Below are 21,059 nucleotides of genomic sequence, written 5' to 3' on the forward strand. Positions count from 1 at the left end.
ACCGGGACTAGAACCCGGTGTGCCGGCGCCGCAAGGTGGAGGATTAGCCTATTGAGCCACGGCGCCGGCCCTTGTCACAGTTTTTAAAATAAATTATATTTACTTTGACATTAGTACACCTAACACAGTTCTCTTTTGATTACTAGTTGCATGAACTATCTTTCCATTTCAGGTACAAACTATTGTGGCCTTAGATCTAAAGTGAACCTCTTAAACACCAAGTAGTTGAATCCTGTTGCTGTCTATTCACTCTGTTGTTTTATCTTCCGTTTGATTTATAAGTTCAAGTCACTTACAATTAAAGTAACTACTGATAGTATTAAAGTTGACATTTATTTTTAAACTAGAAAAAAGTGATGAACATAGAGCTGATATTTGTGGCAATTCAGCAAGCCAATATTTTTTTGCTGTTGTTTTGCTTTGTTTTGTTTTGTTTTTCACTTTCTGGACCCCAAAAGCCAAGCAAGATCCCTGGATTTCCTGAAAATCGTAATTGAAGAATCTGACGCTGAGCTCTGGCTCATCAATTCACTATGAAAACTTTTCTTTGATATTCAGGATACGATTATTGAAAGACCAATTATCAATATTTCCAAACATAGATGTGCTCAACTCCATACTAATCACATTTTCCTCAGTCTAAAAATAAATATGAATTTATAAAAATAAATATGAATTCATAAAATTTATCCTCTTAAATGTTTTAAATAGAAAATAAGGCAAACTTACAAATATGTGTGCAAGACACAAAATAGCCTTCTCTTCAACTTCCCCTGTGTCTAATTCCTAGTCAACTAACCAAGTTGGCTCACGTTCACTTCCCTATCCAAATTCAATATGGATGCACTTGAAAAAATCACATTTAGTGAAATAAGTCAGACCCAAAATACAAATACCATATGTTCTCCCTGATCTGTGTCCTAAAAGGCAATCTATAACAGTGAAATTGACACGTTGCAATGTGGTGATTTAATAGGCCTTGTCTTGACTGTTGAGGACCAGTGTTTTTTTTTTTTTTTTTTTTTTTTCCTTCATTCTATTTGTTGAACTTTTTACTAGGCATAGGATTAATCTTAAGAGTATAGAGTTAACCGAAATAAGCCTTTGTAAAAAATAAAAAGTGGTTGGCTGGGGCTATGGCACAATGGCTTAAAGACCCAGCCTGCAGAACAGGCATCCCACATGGGTACCAGCTCAAGTTTCAACTGTACACTTATGATCCGGCTCCTTGGTAATGTGCCTGGGAATGCAAGAGGATGGCCTAAATTCTCAGGCCCCTGCACACATATGAAGATGTAGAAGAAGCTCCTGGCTCCTGGCTTCAAATCAGCTCAGCTCCATTCCTTGTAGCCATTTGAGGGGTGAACCAACAGATGAAAGACCACTCTCTCTATATATCTACCTCTCTCTGTAACTCTGTCTTACAAATAAATCTTTAAAAAAAAGTGGAATAGCAGAGGGGGGAGGAATAAGGATGGGAGTGAGGGTGAGAGGGGTTGGTAGGGTAGAATGTATAACTATGCTTCTAAATCTGTATATTTGAAGTACATGAAATTTGCATACCTTAAATAAAAGTTTTCAAAAAGTAGTTTCAAAAAAAAGAGAATATCTGTTTTCCCAGTTTCTGCACCTCTTATGCTTGAGCTTCTCACAGGGACCCCTGGGTTCTTGGTTATTCTTGTAGTATTGCCTTACCTTCCAGGGTCTATGCAGTGAGTTTTGTTTTTCCTTGAAGCACTGGAGAAAAACTGACTGGAAAATGCCTACTAGTGGTTACTTCCCTATAGGCCAACAATTCTGCCTCTTTCTACTTCAGTAAGGTCAATGGAATGGCTTGAAACTCCCACCAATGGTTTTCAAACTTCCAGGAAAAACAGTTTGGGGAATAAGGCAGTCAAAGGAAAGAAATCATGTAAGTCGGAATCTTTAAAGAAGTCAACATTAACTATTTTATGAAAGTGACAAAAATTTACTGCACATGCTTCCTCTACTGTGGATTTAACTCTAGCTTCTTGTGAGGTGTTTAGCATCATGGATTATCCAGAAGAGAGGTCTCTAATCATCAGCGTGTGAGATGTCTGCCATATCACAAGATGTGTGCAGGAGCTTCTGGTAGAAGCCATGATGAAGATCTCCATGCTAATATTCATCAGAGAATGGGTAATTAGGGTGGCCATTCAAACTAAAATGAGAAAAAAATGCATAATCTGAATTTAATACCTCTACATACATGGTAATTACACAGTGATTTTTCTGTAACTGGCATTAGGGAGATTAATCATTGTATATTCTTACTGGTTAACAATTCTGCCTTTCTTACTCTCATGATGACTACCTTATAATAAATACTTTTACAAGTATAACCAAATTATTCAAATTAAACTTTTTCCTGGAATTTAACAAACAACACAGAGTCAAAATTCAAACATACTTCTCTCCCTAAGCCAGATATGCCAATAAAGCCAAGTGATATCAAGTCTTAACATTTGCAAATTCAAATTGATGCTAGAAAATTCTCTTCAATATTAAGAACGCATTAATTTTACTGACTGTCTGTCTTATATAAAATACCGTGTTAGATTCAGAAATGGAAAGAATGTAACTTATAAGAGAGAGTTTCATGCCTATGGAGTTTACAGTATGTTTTTGATATGTACATATTTGATAGCAACAACATATGTAGAGTAAGAAATATGACCAACATGACCAATAAATACTACCAGTTAAAGAGGTAGTAGTATTACAAATGGTTATCTCTCTTTGTTTATGTTATGTCTCTATTATTCTCAATTTTTCTCTATAATAGTGAGACTTCCGGCCTTGATGACCAAATATCCACAAATTTTCAGTACAATCGATTTTACACCACGCTAATGTCATTTCATAAATCATCCCTTTTTTCTATTATAAATCAAAATTACCACAGACAGAAAGAATACATATTAGAGCTAACCGTCAATAACGAAATATTCCCTTCCTCATATTCTATCATGTTCAATCTTGAAGAGTAAGTAATAAATTTTTTGACTACAAAATCTTTCTATTTATGGTTCTTTTGCTTATGTACTCTTCCATTCATTTTCAAATTTCCCCATAACTTATCTACTAATTTAACATATCTGTATTTCACAGAGTAAAAACTAAGGGCTCCATTGACCAAATCAAGACCAACCTTTCTGCAGGCAATTCTGATTGGGGGTCTTGATTGAATATACAATGAAACTGAAGGGAGAAATAGGGTAATATTCAAAACATTAAATGGATGGGATACAATCAATGATTCCATAGGAAGATGATGGGAATTTTAGGCATGGAATATAGTGGTAATGTAAATGCCTTCAATCTGTGAAAGAATTCATCAGGTTCCTGGAAGGTGATATTAACTGGATTCTGAAAACACTGAAGAAGCCTCGTGGATAATATCCATAGTGTATGCCTACCAAATCACACTAGATTACAGAGATCTTTGTGGAGATGTTGATTCAACAATGGTATTTCCTGATCTGAAAAGTGCCACGGAATGAGAAGCACAGTGGGGGATGTATGAAAGTCCATACTGACATGGACTCTCTCAACCAGTTCCTGTGTCAGTAACTGGAGCTCTACTGAGAAACTGAGAAGACAATTCCAGAAAGTTCCTGTCTCACGCCAGGCTCCTTGTTCAACTCTAGCTTTCTGATGTTGAGGTAACTTCCAACACTCATTCTACATTCTTGCTCAAAAAATAAGTTGTGGCAAGATATAAGCCAAAGGCACTTACAAACTCGCAGAAACATATCGAATATTTCTGTTCAGACCATCTAGGACTCTCATATCTTCAGGAGTCAAGTGGAATTCAAAAACCTATCAAAAAGTAAAATTTTTAAATTATTTCTACTGTGTTTTGTAAGATAGAAAATCCTGGGGGATTGCATTGAATGGTGTAAGGACAATACATAAATATCTAAGAAGTTTCCAAAACTTATTAAAGACATCAATAAAACATTAATGTGATTAAGAGCTAAAAGTAAATAGAAATCAATACCTAGATTTAGTTAATTTCAACTGCACAAAACTACAGACAAAAGATCCCAAAAGAAGCTGGAGATGAATCAAAGCTGACAAAGTACAAAGATAAATGGACCATGTATCATAGAATCTAGAAAAATCTAGGGGAATACTTTTGAAATATATAAGATATTTTACCAAGTTGCATGGAGATAGTTGGATTTTTGTACTCCATCCATTAACATGTAGAAAGTGAAAAATATTTCTCAACATAATTCAAATGCAGTGACATCAGGTGCAAAGGTTAGGAGAACATCCTTGAGGATATGATTGTCTAATTTGAGGGTACTTTAAAGATCAAAAATATTGTCACTAACTGATAACATATTAAAACAAATGGAAGCCTGACAGGTTGTTTATTAAGACCCTAAATTGAGGATTCAGAGTAGAGAGACAGAGAAAATGAGAAATGTCAGAAGCTTAAAATTAAAAGAATCCAGCAAATAGACTTTCACTACTATATTACTGAATCTCTTTTGCATATTTAAAATTCTCCTTTTAGCCTTTTTTGTTGGTTTTTGGAAAATTTTGTTATTTCACATTGCTTTTAAATTTAAAAACAAAAAAAATGTAGACTCGTACATACACTTCCCATATTACTCACATCCACCTGATATTAGTATGTGGTCACAATTCATAAACCAAACCAAATTCAAATTTCCCTGCTTTTTAATCCAAACTCCCCATATTCTTTCTGTTTATTGTGGGCTCTAGTAATCAGCATACTGTGTTCTTATTTAACTCTCATAAGTTTTGTAGAACATGCAGCAAAAGTCCTTTTGTACATGCCTTATCAACTAACATGGTATATTCTGGTTCCAGCCATTTTGGTGCAAGTAATAGGATTTCATGGTGCAAAAATACCACATTTTTTTTTTATAAATTAACCTACTCATGTACACTTAGGATCCACAACATTGTCAATCAGAAACCAGTTCTTCCAAATAGATTGACAATCTCAATACACACCACTTAAGGACTTTAGGTGGAAGTTGATAAAGTCATTGTAAATTTTATAACACTGAATAGCCAGTGAAGAATAGCCCAGATATTCCTCCAAAAGATAATACAGAGGCTTGTTTTGTGGCACAGAAGGTTAAGCTGCCACTTGTGATACCACATCCTATACTGGATGGTTCGGTTACAGTCTGAGCTGCTCCACATCTGAACCAACCTCCTGCTAATGTGCAAGGGAAGGCAGCACTCTCTCAGTCTGCCTTCAAATAAAATAAGTAAATCTTTTTAAAAATCAATAAAAGGATGTAGGAGAAAATTACCACTCTTCACAATATAATGTATTTTTCAATATAATTAAGATAGTACAGAAAAGTAAGTCAACACAGTGAAGAGAAGCAGAGTCCAGAAATGTTATTGTTGTTAAGTATATCTGCTATTCATTTAGTAAACATATAGGTGTATTTGTATCATTATTCCAAGTAATATATAAATAAATTCCAGTGGGGTGAAAGTCTAAATTTGGAAGGAAAGACAACAACAATTTTGTAAGCTAATTTAGTATATACTGTACTTTTCCCTTATAGGTCAAAACATGACACTTATTAACCACAAAAAAGGCATGAATAATTTGATGACCCTGAGAATTAACTTTTGTTCATAAAATGAGACTATATAGAGAATCAAAACTAAGGCACATCTTGGAATAAAATGCCTCAACAATTACATCTGAGTCTGAAAATGATATGCAGAATATATCAATATGAAGGGTTGTTTATAGTAATGTCACTCAAAATTTCACACATCCCAGCATCCTTGCTCTTGTTAAATGCAGCTGGCCTATCTTACAACTCACGTTTAGGATAGTATTTAACAGAAGTAATCGTGTATCTGTTCCCAGGAGGCTTTTTTTTTTTTTTTTTTTTTTTTTTGACAGGCAGAGTGGACAGTGAGAGAGAGAGACAGAGAGAAAAGTCTTCCTTTGCCGTTGGTTCACCCTCCAATGGCTGCCGCATCTGGCGCACTGCAGCCGGCGCACCACGCTGATCCGATGGCAGGAGCCAGGTACTTCTCCTGGTCTCCCATGGGGTGCAGGGTGCAAGCACTTGGGACATCCTCCACTGCAGTCCCTGGCCACAGCAGAGAGCTGGCCTGGAAGAGGAGTAACCGGGACAGAATCCGGAGCCCCGACCGGGACTAGAACCCGGTGTGCAGGCGCCGCTAGATGGAGGATTAGCCTAGTGAGCTGCGGCGGAAAGGGGAAAAACTGTATGGGGAGAAGTGAAGCAGAACAGAGAGTGTCTCAATAAAAACTCTGAGTCAGAGCTCACGCATTGTCCAGCAAAGGCAGCAGAGACTCAGTGAGAAATACATAAAGGTTGCAGAGAAGAAGAGAAGCAGAGGACTGAGTGCAAATGGTCAAAGTTAATTGTCAAAATACAAAGCTGCGAATCATAATAAAACTTTTTAAATTAAATCTCTACCTTGGGGAGATTATGTTTTACAAATACTATAGCTACTTGTATTATAGTTGTCTCCTATTTTAAAATAAAAAACAATTCACTTAAGTAAGACTTGGTTAGATGCCAGACTAAAGAGATAAAACAGAGTGAAAAAATATATAAATTTTAAACTACATGAGAACTAAGGGAAATACAATATAAAATTGAAAATATTGTAGGCAGAATAATAACCAATTCGACTACCTTATTTAAGGAATTGAAGAAAAAAAAAGTGGCCAGTTGACAGGACTACACAATAAATTGCAGAATTCACGCTGAAACACAAACCTCAGAATTCTGCACTCTTGCAATTCAATCTAAGCATGTTGGCTTCCCTCCTCTACAGCAAAAGAAAATACTTACAAGTGAGCAATAAGAAGAAACACACAGGAGATGACAGGGACACCAATAAACCACAAAGGTATCCTGAGTGCCTACAAAGAGGACACACGTGATGGATACTGTAGGAGCCCCAGTGCCCACAGCCCCACTCATCACCTGCAAATTCTCTTTCATTCGCTCCTCATTGAAACTCTTGGCCAAGACCACAACCCCACGCTGTAGCAAGTAACGAAGGGCAATCAGTGCTGGACTTCGCTTGTGCTTTTTTGCCAGGGCACCAAGAACTGGATCATCTAAGAGAACCGGAGTGTTCTGATCCACCCTAGGAGGAAAGGCAACAATGCTGAATTTCTGAGTTCGTGTATTTGGTTTGTTAGGAGGATTTCAAAACAGACTACAGTGCCTACTCCAGACCAGTGCTACTCAAATGTGGTCTCAGGCAGCAGAACCACTGTCATCTGGGATTTAATGAATGAAAAACTACTCATCCATCCAAAACAATGAAATCCTTCTTTTGCAACCAAATGGATGCAACTGAAAACCATTATACTTAATGAAATAAGCCAGTCCCAGAAAGACAAATAGAATGCATTTTCCCTGTTCTGTGGTAACTAATTGAGTACAAAAAACACGTAATATGGATGCACAAAATTGGTATTTTGAGATTCATTGATTGTTTACAGTCCTTGTCCCTACTGTTGAGGAGCAGTGTTATTTTCTGCTGACTATCTATTGAATTATTCATTATTTAGTATATTTAGTCTTATGAGTATAAAATAAACCAAAAGTAGATCATCATAAAAATTATAAGAAAGAATAAAAAAGGAAGGAGAAGAAAGGGTGGCAGTGTGGTCGGGAGGGAGGGTAGCATGAGATGTATCACTATGCTCCTAAATCTGTATATGTAGAATACATGAAATCTGCTCACGTTAATACTGAATAAATTATTTTTAAAGAAGAAATGCAAATTCTTCCTTGTACTGCAACACTTCAGAGTTAATGCCAGAAAAGTGGTTATGCTATGAATGCAAACGTTTCAACAGCAAAGGTGTTTTAGGTAAGTTTGCTAGTGTGCACATTACCATTCTCCATATTTTTGACTTCCCAGAACACCATAGGCAACCAGAACAATGTCTTTTGACTTGCAGAAATCCAGTAGTTTTCTCTGGTTGAGATACAGATGACATTCCACCTGTAGATAGACAACACAGAGAGTTTAAGATTACTGGAAGTACAAATATTGATGTGAAGGAGAAATATTCAAATTGAAAAGAAACAAAAAGAAAATCTGAGTAACAAAATTTAAATTGAGATTAACAGCTTCCAGAGATGATATTTTTAAAAGAATATTAAAATTGCTATTGCCTGCAAGGATAAAAAATAAAATCCTGACATGAACCAACTCTGTGAACCAGATTATAGATGTTTAACATTTTTTTTCACTATAAAGGACCATGAAATTTTCCTTTTTTTGGAAAAAAGAAGGAACTCTTTGAACATTTGACATTAAATTGTGCCAGAAGGCAAGGATTTGTTCAAGGATTCATGATAGCAAGCCTGTTGAACTAAAGAGTTAGTTTGTTAGGCGTCCTGATACTGATATTCATGTAGATTTCCTCATCATAATGAATAATGAGTATAGTCAAGTTTAATCCACAGAATAAATACAAACTCACATTCACAGTAACAGGCATAGTGAGAAAAAGCCAGAGGAAAAACTATTTTCCCCTGCTGGTGGTGATTATTACATTAACTTCTTTCTAGGAACATGGTTAACTAAAGGGAAGGTGTTAATGCCTACTCCATCACAGAGGAACCATTGCAGAATATCATGGAAATATTTTTACATTCAATGTAATACAAGAAAAGTAAAAAGAGCAGTTAAAAATGAAAATTAGTGTTTACAAATTCTAATGAAATAACCAATCCAGGAAAACATACATCAAAGGATATTAAAATATTATTGAAAATAAGTTTTGTCATATGAATTTCCTTGTGACTGTTAAAACTCAAAAGATTATTAGTAATTACAATGAAGGAAGGGAATAATGCTTAAAAAGGTGAGTTAACCAAGTGACCAGTTGTGATCCAGTGATCTTGTGAGTTAGGTCACCAACTTCAGGCCAGCATTCCTTATCTGTGCCCACTTTTGAGTCCTGGCTGCTCTGCATCTGATTCATATTTCAGGTAATTGTCTGGAAAGCAGCAGCAGATGGCTCAAGTAGTCAGTGCCCTGCTACCTGTATGGTAGACCTGGATGGAGATCCAATATCCAATATCCTTGCTTCAGCCTGGCCCAGCCATAGCTATTGTGGCTATTTAAGGATGAATTACCAGATGGGATCTCTCTCTCTCCCCCTCTCTCTGCCTTTCAAGTAAAGAAAAAAGTTTTTATAAAAGAATACTATCTATAACATTGGGAAATCCCATCATTCAATGACTCTCAGTGCAGTACAACTTGAAGAACACAACATGATAAGTTTATTTTCCTACTAAATGTGTTCAATTTTGAAATGATGACACGTTCAAATCTAAATTCTAAAGAACAGAAAATTGGAATGGACATTGACATATTACCTGTCAATGTAGAGCAACAGTCTGTAAAATCCAGAATATTTTACAAAATCTTTTTGTTTATATTGGGGATGGGGAAGGATCTGTAATCAGTCTATACGAAAAGGGATTGATAGGCAGGCAGTCATCTGCATCCCATATCAGAATGCCAAGGTTTGTTTCCTAAAAGATCAACTTTTAATTCTAATTTACTGCCAGTGCAGCTGTTGAGAAGCAGCAGGTAGTTGGATCCCTGCCACATGCATGGGAGATTTTGGTTGACTTTCCAGCTCCTTGCTTTGGCCCGGTCTGGTACTGGACATTGTGGGTAAATGAAGAATCTAGCAGTAGAGGAAGCAATGGGAAAACACTGGAAAATTTAAATGTGGCTGTATTTTAAATGATATCAGAGGACAATCATCACATTCCTTAGATCTAACATGGAAATGCAACATTGGGGGATAATCTATACATTCTTAGATGTTTTGGAGGTCTGTAGGGATGAGTAGTCATGTCTCCCAAATATTTTGAATGAGTTCAGTAAATTATTGTGCATATTTGTAAAATACGCATGTATTTACACACATTTGACAACCTGGCAAAATGGCAACAATTTTATATATAAACAGGAAAATATGAATTTTCTCAAAATTGTTATAAAACTTTTGATTATTTGAAGTCTTTCATAATAAAAGTGTAGTGATAATAATATGATAAACATTTAATATTATATGTAAATTTTTGAGATTTTTGTATTTATTTGAAAAGCAGAAATACAGAGAGAGAAGAGAGAGAAAGAGAGAGAATGGGGGGAAGAGATATCTTCCATCTACTAGTTCACTCCCCAAATGGCTGAAACAGCCAGGGCTAAGCCAGGTTGAAGCCAGGATTCAGGAGCTTCATCCTGATGTCTCACATGCGTGCAAGGGCCCAATTACTTGTGCCATCTTCCACTGCTTTCCCAGATGCATTAACAGGGAGCTAGGTCAGAAGTGGAGCAGCTGGGATTCAAATTGCAGACCACATGGGATGCCAGTACTGAAGGTGGAGGCCTAATCTTCTAAGCCACAACACCAGCATGTAATATTATATTTTAAAGCATCATCAGTAAATAAAAAATTTGCAAATGTTACGAGCTATATTTTTCTAATTTAGAATCCTTACAACAGAGCTACCAGATCTTAAGAAGTAAGTTAGGGCACAGAATCAGAAACAAAATAGATGAGCTGGAAGAGATACTTGATGGCAAAAGCAATGGAGGAGATACAGATTTAGATAGAGTCAGGCATAGGATTGGCTCTGGTTCTACTAAAAGTATCTGAGTATTCATGCACCACTGGTACCACCATAAACAGATTCACATTCTACCTCAAACCTGTATGACTTTTTCAGTTTCTAGTTCACATGTCATGGATCTGTGGCTGTGAGACATCTAAAAGCAGATGCCAAGAGAAAAACTCAGGCATTTGAATACACACAAACCCATATGCTCTATCTACCTAATATTATTTTCAGTGTCTCCTGATGACTGACTATTCCAGGCATTTATCATCTTCCTTTCCCTCCACATCACATGTACACATCTGAACTCTGGTCATGCTTAATAACTCAAGGGTAAGTCCACTCTGCCAAGAAGGTCACATTAAGAACTGTAAGCTGGCCGGCGCTGTGGCTCAATAGGCTAATCCTCCACCTGCGGCACCTGCACACCAGGTTCTAGTCCTGGTCGGGGCACCAGATTCTGTCCCAGTTGCCTCTCTTCCAGGCCAGCTCTCTGCTGTGGCCCGGGAGTGCAGTGGAGGATGGCCCAAATTCTTGGGCCCTGCATCCGCATGGGAGACCAGGAGAAGCACCTGGATCCTGCCTTCGGATCAGCGTGGTGGCCGGCCGCAGTGCGCCAGCCGCAGCAGCCATTGGAGGGTGTGCCAACGGCAAAAGGAAGACCTTTCTCTCTGTCTCTCTCTCTCATTGTCCACTCTGCCTGTAAAAAAAAAAAAAAAAAAAAAAAAAACTGCTAGCTTTTTTAACCATTTTACCTCCACGGATTCTTACACAAATTCAGATCTAAAACTCTCCCAAAGTTTCAATATAGGTCTTTATCATTTAGAGACCCAATGGAAGGTCCTATATTCCCTTCTAAACAGAGACATTGCTCTTAGAATCTGTCATTCCACAAATGTGTAAAAAGGGGGGAGTAGAAATGAACACCTAGCCCTAGAACAGGAAGCACAGAATGAGAAACACCAAGAGAGGAGGCTGAAGGCCCTCACCTGGTTGCAAACAGGTTTATACTTGAGCCCTGGCTTGTTCAGGATCGTCTCCAGCTGCTTGTGGTTGAAGTTAGACACCCCAATGGACTTAGCCAACCCTGCATCCTTACATTTCTCCATGGCCTGTAAAAGTGAAGAATGATTGAAGTATGTTTACAAATGAGAAGTGTTGTTAATAAGAACATTGTTGAATGTTGACAAGATAACTAACATTGAATATCCTGAAGAGAAAACTAGTAAAAAAAGGGGGAGGGGGAGGAACAAGGTGGGCAGTGTAAGAAAAAATATTAATATGTCCTCCTTATAAAACTGAGAGAAGTTTGGGCCGCTGCTGAGGCACAGTGAGTTACTGCCCTGGCCTGAAGCGCCAGCATCCCATATAGGTGCCTGTTTGAGATCCGGCTGTTCCATTTCTGATCCAGCTCTCTGCTATGGCCTGGGATAGCGGTAGAAGATGGCCCAAGTCCTTGGGACCCTGCACCCACATGAGAGACCCGGAAGAAGCTCCTGGCTTCTGGCTTCGGATCAGCGTAGCTCCTACCATTGCGGCCACTGGGGAGTGAACCATCGGATGGAAGACCTCTCACTCTCTCTCTGCCTCTCCTCTCTGTGTAACTGTGACTTTCAAAAAAATAAATAAATCTTTAAAAAAAAACTGAGAGAAGTGCAGATGGAGGAAAACATCTGCTTAATCCTGATTTTGATTTCTTACTATTATATCGCGGTAGTGTATTCCCTGCCAACACACAGCAAAACATCCACTTTCAAAATCAGGAGTTTCTGTTTCCAGAATTGTGGATATCATTCAAAAGGTGGAAGAGGACCTGACTCTCCCTCCCCAGCATTCTCTTCTGGTATCTCCTCAAACTCACCTCCCATGTGGCACAGAGATCCACGGTGTCATACATTACTTTTCCATTTTCATCTTTTGGAATTAGCTCTTTACTTGGCTGGAATAAAAGCAGTCATTAAAGTGATGGCTAGAAATTGAAGTTTCCACCCATGAAATGCTCCTGGGTATACCTAGGATGAGACACTAAACCTTGTAAAGTAGATGCAACAACATCCCCTACACACACATTTAAAATATTTTAATGTCTTTTGATGACAGATTTCCTCTATTCTCTCAGAACTCTGCATGTGTGTGTGTGTGTGTGTGTGTGTGTGTGTGTATACTGTTTTCCAGAGCCTAATAATGTCTCCTGGCTGACTTGTTACTTTGCTTATTTCTATAGTTTCATCTCAGGAACTGTGTCTCTCTCACTAGGAAATAAGTTATATAGCCTTGATCCTCAACAATAATAAATTGCAGTATTGACGAAAGCTGAGGAGTCAGTGTTCTCCCTGAACGCATTTATTCCAAGGACAAGTACATGACAAAACCACGGTCAATCAAGGTGCTATAAAGATTAATTTTGATGCTGTAAGATTAGAGAAGCTACCAAGAACCAATGACCATGAGCCTTTAATGTCTCAATGTCAAATTCTCCACCAAATTAAAAGACTTTGCCACACTTGTGGTAATGCAGAAGTAAGGAATTGATATAAACAAAATCATTTCTGAAGACTACTTTAAACCATGATTTGGACTCAAATATTATAAAATACAGTAAGCTCTGTTCATAGGATGTCTTGAGTAGTTTCTGTAACTTACATGAATTAAGTTCTCACACATTTATATAGTTTTAATTTAATCATGACTAAAAATGAGGGCCCATTACTGATAACTATCCATGCCAATAGCTGAAGTGAAAAAGATTTATTCATTCAAATTGCCTACCTTCAAAGCCATTGGAAAATGAATAATGTAGAGGTCCACATAGTCCAGTTGAACTTTTCTCAATGATTCTTCCAAGCTTTGCTGAACTAGCTCTGGTCGATGGGAAGTACACCAAAGCTGCAAAGGTTAATTATTGAAAGTTGTGCTGGATTAATACATTAATCAAGTTTATTTTTCATTTCACCTGATGTTGGGACATGAATCTACTAGTTAGAGACTGACCAGCACAGTGAAAAAATGCTCTCTTCTGTATTGAATATCCTTTTATCTGACCTATTCAAGTGACATTACAATGCATACATTTGATTATTAATGATCAACAGAATAATTACTCAAAAGATAAAATATTTCACAAGGTAATATAATGTCCATTTTCTGAAAAATGTTAGATGGAATTTACAAAGTAATTAAATAGTCTTGTTCTCCCTTCTTTTTACTGGTTGACAAAGAATTATTGTCAATATTAGTTCCATGACTGAGGGTGAAAATGGTTTGAAGATTTAAACATGTGTTAAACACAATTACAAAGCACTTAGCAAAATCATGTTTAAATCCCAAAGAATACTTTGATAGTGCTTGCTTTTATTGATACAATTGAAAATTTGTATTCAGAATAATAAATGAGGAAAGAAAATAAGGACAGTCATAATCTGATGGTAGCTCTCTTATTCTGTGGACCTTTGTGAAATCATACTGCTACAAGTAAGGCTCAGATAAATAAGGGGACATCACTTTAAAGATTTAAAACTGCACACATCTCTTATCAAACTGGATGTTATATTATTATGCATGAATGAATTTGTGAGATTTAATTAAAACATTAATTACTACACACTTGAACAGCATATACAAAATACCTTTGAAGTGTAGAATATGTCTTTTCTTTCCACAATGCCTTCTGCAATCTTGCTCCTGATGGCCTGTCCTATCTCTTCTTCATTATGGTACACAGAAGCAGAATCAAAATGGCGGTACCCAGCATCAATAGCTAACTTGGTGGCCTCTAGACACTCTCTTTTAGGAACCTAAGACAGAAACAAAAAATAGTATGTGGAGATCCAGGCATGAGACGTACCTCACTCAGATGGTGGTGAGGACTTCTCTAAGAATCAGTTTTTCCTCAAACTTTGAATTATTTCTAGAATGGGGGTCAGTAATCCACTTCAGTTTGTCTGGATCTTTTGTCCTTTTTTTTTAAGATTTATTTATTTATTTGAAAAGCAGAGTTACAGACTGGCAGAGGCAGAGACAAAGAGATCTTCCATCCACTAGTTCACTCTCCAGATGACCACAATGGCCCAGAGCTGCACTGATTCGAAGCCAGGAGCCAAGAGATTCTTCTGGGTCTCCCACACTGGTGCAGGGGCCCAAGGACTTGGGTAATATTCTACTGCTTTCCTAGGCCATAGCAGAGAGCTGGATTGGAAGTGGAGCTTGAACCGGCACACATATGGGATGCTGCACTGCAGGCGTTGGCTCTATCCACTATGCCACAGCACTGGCCCATCTTTTGTCCTTAATACAAAGAGCTGGTCAACCCAGGAAACTTATCAGATTCAGGAAATACCAGATTTTTTTAAACTTTTATTTAAATAATATAGATTTCCAAAGTACAGCTTATGGAATACATTGGCTCCCCCCCCCCAGTGACTTCCCTCCCACCCGCAATCCTCCCCTTTCCCGCTCTCTCTCCCCTTCCATTCTTATCAAGATTCATTTTCAATTTTCTATATATACAGAAGATCAGTTTAGTATACATTAAGTAAAGATTTCAACAGTTTGCAACCACATAGAAACACAAAGTGAAAGATATTGTTTGAGTACTAGTTATAGCATTAAATCTCAATGTACAGCACATTAAGGGCAAAGATCCTACATGAGGAGTAAGTGCACAGTGGCTCCTGTTGTTCACTTAACAAATTGACACTCCTGTATATGGCATCAGTAATTTCCCTATGCTCCAGTCATGAGTTTCCAAGGATATGGAAGCCCCTTGAATTCTCTGACTCTTATCTTATTTAGACAAGATCGTAGTCAAAGTGGAAGTTCTCTCCTCCCTTCAGAGAAATGTACCCCCTTTTTGAAGACCTGTTCTTTCCACTGGGATCTCACTCACAGAGATCTTTTATTTAGGTTTTGTTTTTTTGTGTTTTTTTTTTGTTTTTTGTTTTTGTTTTTGTTTTTGTTTTTTCCAGAGTGTCTTGGCTTTCCATGCCTGAAATACTCTCATTGACTTTTCAGCTGGATCCAAATGCCTTTAGGGCTGATTCTGAGGCCAGAGTGCTCTTTAGGACATCTGCCATTCTATGAGTCTGCTGAGTATCTCACTTCCCATGTTGGATCACTCTCCCCTTCATTTATTCTATCAGTTAGTATTAGCAGGTACTAGACTTGCTTATGTGCTCCCTTTTTCTCTTAGTCCTTTCATTATGATCAATTATGCGCTGAAATTGATCACTTGGATTAGTGAGATGGCATTGGTACATGCCACCTTGATGGGATTAAATTGGAGTCCCCTGGTATGTTTCTAGCTCTACCATTTGGGGCAAGTCAGCTTGAGCATGTCCCAAATTGTACATCTCTTCCCTCTCTTATCCCCACTCTTATGTTTAACAGGGATCACATTTCAGTTAAATTTCAACACTTAAGAATAACTGTGTATTAATTACAGAATTAAATCAGTCATATTAAGTAGAACAGACAAAAAAAATACTAAGAGGGATAATGTATTAAGTTGTTCATCAACAGTCAGGGCTATGCTGATCAAGTCACCATTTCTCATAGTTTCCATTTCACTTCAACAGGTTTCCTTTTTGGTGTTCAGTCAGTTATCACCGATCAGGGAGAACATATGGTATTTGTCCCTTTGGGACTGGCTTATTTCACTCAGCATGATGTGTTCCAGATTCCTCCATTTTGTTGCAAATGATTGGATTTCGTTGTTTCTTATTGCGGTATAGTATTCTATAGAGTACATGTCCCATAATTTCTTTATCCAGTCTACCGTTGATGGGCATTTAAGTTGGTTCCAGGTCCTGGATATGTGAATTGTGCTGCAATAAACATTAGGGTGCAGACCGCTATTTGTTTGCCAATTTAAAATCCTTTGGGTGAATTCCAAGGAGTGGGATGGCTGGGTTGAATGGTAGGGTTATCTTCAGGTTTCTGAGGAATCTCCAGACTGACGTCCACAATGGCTTGACCAGTTTGCATTCCTACCAACAGTGGGTTAGTGTCCCTTTTTCCCGACATCCTCTCCAGCATCTGTTGTTGGTAGATTTCTGAATGTGAGCCATTCTAACCGGGGTGAGGTGAAACCTCATTGTGGTTTTGATTTGCATTTCCCTGATTGCTAGTGATCTTGAACATTTTTTCATGTGCCTGTTGGCCATTTGGATTTCCTCTTCTGAAAAATGTCTATTGAGGTCCTTGGCCCATCTCTGAAGTGGGTTGTTTGTTTTGACGTTGTGGAGTTTCTTGATCTCTTTGTAGATTCTGGTTATCAACCCTTTATTTGTTGCATAGTTTGTGAATATTTTTTCCCATTCTATCGGTTGTCTCTTCACTTTCCTGACTGTTTCTTTTGCAGTACAGAAACTTCTGAATTTGATGCAACCCCAATAGTTGATTTTGGCTTTGACTGCCTGTGCCTCCCGGGTCTTTTCCAGAAACTCTTTGCCTGTGCCAATATCTTGAAGGGTTTCTCCAATATTCTCTAATAACTTAAGGTGTCAGGTCGTAGATTTAGGTCTTTAATCCATCTTGAGTGGATTTTTGTGTAAGGTGTAAGGTAGGGGTCTTGCTTCATGCTTCTGCATGTGGAAATCCAGTTTTCCCAGCACCATTTATTGAATAGACTGTCCTTGCTCCAGGAATTGGTTTTAGATCCTTGATCAAATATAAGTTGGCTGTAGATGTTTGGGTTGATTTCTGGTGTTTCTATTCTGTTCTATTGGTCTATCCATCTGTTTCTGTACCAGTACCATGCTGTTTTGATTACAACTGCCCTGTAGTATGTCCTGAAATCTGGTATTGTGATGCCTCCGGCTTTGTTTTTGTTGTACAAGATTGCTTTAGCTATCAGGAAATACCTGATTAATAATGTATATCTAAGGTTTGCAGATTTGCTGGAAGGACTCAGAGAATTTTCATGTAGTTATTATTTACATGGTGAGATTACAAAGTAAAATTAGCCTAGCAAAAATGCATATGGAAGGAAGTACAGAAGAACAATGGTACAAGCTTCGATGAGCTCCCTTGCAGTGTAGTCATAATAACACACCATATTCCTCCACCAGGAATTCTGTTTAAATTAAGTCTTGAGATTTAACTTAATTATTCACTGGGGGCAGGTTATATAGGCCCTCTGAACCAACCAAAATAACACTCTCCCACAGGAAAGCACAGCAACCAAAGTACCACTCTTCCATGGGAAAGCAGTTACACTTAAAACTCATTTCTCAAAGGAGTTCTGATGCAACAACAACCTTATCACTTAAGGAATGGGGTAAACTATGTTCACCAATCCTAACCAGGAACCACTATGATAATAATCAATTCAAGAGACAACAGTCATTTATGTTAAATATTTTCTACACAGACACTTCGTTTGCATGAAAAAAATAAACATTTAAGTATATATGCATAATCCTATCGTATACATTTATGTGTAAGAACTTAGCCTTATCACACAAGAGTTATTTAATCTAGGTGTCAGTCTTCAAATAAAAGGCACTTGTTTTAGGGTAGCTATAATTAGGGCAAAATCAAAAATTTTGGTTACATCTACAAAATTTCAATAAAGATTTGACAGTGTATTGGTAACAGATCAGAAAGGAAATCAAGCTCACACTATTTGCTTTAAGAATTTGAGAAATTGATCATTTCTAATGAAATCCGAATGAAGTAGATACTGAATGCTACTGTTCTCTCCTGACACCAATCTGGTGCTGACCTGGGGTTAGGGCAAAGAAATGAACTAAGGCTAAAGGTCTGCTGGTGTCCTTCATTATCCATGCCCTTCATGACACATTGCCCTGAAAATAACCAAGTCTTGTCACATGTCTCCAAAATTGCCACTTTAAGATTTCCTTTTATCAAAGACAGGAGAAAACGGGGACTTCAATTCTGAAGTAATTGGTCCTTTGTTACACAATTTCAGGACCTAGGGATAATATTAGTCCTAAAAAATCTTCCTCACTCTAATAAATTATTCACTATACTGACTTTCATTTCAGAGAGCCCCAGATACCAATTTCCTTAAATACAGCATACATTAATGAGGACTAGTAATTTAGACATACTCTTATTATGTTCCAATTATCCTCTAACATGTTACCTTTTCCTTTCTGGTATTTTCCCAGATAACACAGTACTACATGAGAAAATCTGCTTAACCCATGTCCACTATTTACAGCGTGATTCTCAAGGTTACCCCAGAGCAGTTGACCCGGACTCTATTAATGATCTATCCCAGTAGTTCATCCACAGAAATTTCCATCTATCTTGTCTACTTGCAAGGAGAAAAAAATTCTTCAGCCATGAAATGGAAAAGAAACCACTCCCATGGCTGCCAACCTTTAAAAAGACAGCTTCTTGACTTGACTTTCATCTTTTCTGCCAAATTGGGAAAATTAAAAAGGGGGGAATCCAGTACTGGTGAGAAAGATCAGTAGGTGATCAAGAGATCAGAACCTGATGCAGAACTAAGTCTAAGTACCCTCTGTCTTGTGCTCCAGGCTGGTAAAACTTAGAACATAACCATCCCCCACCCCTGCTCAGAGACACTGGAAATCGGGTCTTTAAAGAGATAACTAAGTAACTCCAAAACTGAGGTTGGTTTCCACTAATATACATTCTATTTCATTTTTACATTCAATCCTAAGAATACTATGCTTACCTCTATAGGTGCAGCAGTGCCAAATCCCAGTACAGGTATGATGTTACCATCATTTAATTCCATCACATAACGTCTGGAATCCATTGTCTCCTCTAGGTAACTGCACAGTTCCTTCTGTCTTCTCAGTGTAGCCAGTCACACGTCTTCACTTCTTAGGCCTTCAGAAGATAGTACCAGTATGTGAATGACCTAATACTTGTGCAATCATTAACCAAAGGCATGTGGACAGAATGGAGCTAAAGCAAATTCAAACACTGTGGACAGTATTTCAACCAGTTAGTTGTTTATATATATATATATATATATATATATATATATGAAAGTTTATTCTTAAATGAACTACATGGAAATAAGGAAAACACACATTTTTAATGAAATTTCTGTTTATAATATCATACCTAGTACTGAAAATTATTATTAGTTTAAATAATTGCAGGCTATTGATTATACTAGAAAATTCTGGATATGTGTTCTCCTTAAAAAAATATTTAATTTGTTTATTTGACGAGCAGAGTTACAAAAGAACGAAGGGAGAGGAAGAGAGAGGTCTTCCATCATCTGGTTCACTCCCCAAATGACCTCAATGACCAGAGCTGGCAATCTAAAGCCAGTAGCCAGGTGCTTCTTCAGGGTCTGCCACGTGGCTGCAGGGGCCCAAGTCCTCAGGATCTTCTGCTTTCCTAGGTCATAAGCAGGAAGCTGGATCAGAAGAGGAGCAGAAGGGACACAAGCTGGCATTCATATGTGATGCCTGTGCTGCCAAGTAGAGCCTTGGCCTACTATACCACAGTGCCGGCCCCTCTCCTTTTGTTTTGATTCTCTTAATGTTTCCATAAATATCATATTACTTAAACATTCAATTGGATATCTAACACCGCGTACACACACACACATGCACAGAAACAGACACATAAACACATACACTTTAGAGTTAGGAAAATGACTAAAGAGATCATTCTCAAATTTGCATCCTCAACTTTAAAATTTCCTGTGTTTTGTAGTCTTGTAGCATTATGTTTATTGTTGTTGCGTATTACAAAGATGTTTCCTTTTAAACAGAGAAAAGCTCTCCCTTGACAATCTGCATGGAATGGAATTTTCAAGCATGCACTCAAACCCTAAACCCTGTTTCAGTAGTAGGCTTTTGACTCAGCAGCTAAGACATCTCCTGGGGTGCCCACATCTCATATTGAGGACCTGATTCTAGTCCAGGCTCATCCATTTCTAATCCAGCTTCCTGCTTATTTGAACCCTAAGGGACAGCAGATCATAGTTCAAGTACTTGGGTCCCAGACACCTATGTGGAAGACCCAGATTGACTTCTAAGTTCCTGGGTCATCCTGACCAACTTCTGTTGCAAGGATTCACGGTATGAACTAGCACATAGAAGATATATCTCTCTCTAGATCTCTGTGTATATGTCACATTTTTTTCTGTGTTCCTTTTAATAAAATCGAAAGAATTAAAAAATATTAAAAATGTCTTCAGTCAAAGCCAAATCTCTCACTTAGAATCTCTCATCACCCAGTTTAGAGAATGATAATATAATCTATAATATGCATAATTTTCCCAGTCTTTCCTGCATTTCAATGTGCTGTTGCCTAAATTATGATACTTTTATGTCTCTTGTGGGATTCTAATAATTTTCATGACTTCAACTTTTAACTAGTTGTCTTGCATAGATTGGGTAATAGAACGCTAATTTTTTGTAC

General features: G+C 37.6%; 1 protein-coding gene across 1 annotated transcript; it reads right to left on the reverse strand.

Moving 5' to 3' along the window:
- Positions 1-314: 314 nt before the first annotated feature.
- Positions 315-19,509, reverse strand: LOC100352971 (aldo-keto reductase family 1 member C1). The gene is made up of 9 exons (XM_070054969.2): positions 19,348-19,509; positions 14,306-14,473; positions 13,449-13,565; positions 12,541-12,618; positions 11,669-11,791; positions 7,928-8,037; positions 7,002-7,167; positions 3,761-3,843; positions 315-2,182 (listed from the first exon to the last, which is right to left on the reverse strand). Exons 1-9 carry the CDS (start codon positions 19,429-19,431, stop codon positions 2,140-2,142), a joined length of 972 nt encoding a protein of 323 aa, XP_069911070.2. The 5' UTR covers positions 19,432-19,509; the 3' UTR covers positions 315-2,139.
- Positions 19,510-21,059: the final 1,550 nt, after the last annotated feature.

This window comes from Oryctolagus cuniculus, chromosome 13 (genome assembly GCF_051225735.1).
Source record: "Oryctolagus cuniculus isolate XC-2025 breed Fujian yellow rabbit chromosome 13, ASM5122573v1, whole genome shotgun sequence".
Taxonomy (NCBI): domain Eukaryota; kingdom Metazoa; phylum Chordata; class Mammalia; order Lagomorpha; family Leporidae; genus Oryctolagus; species Oryctolagus cuniculus.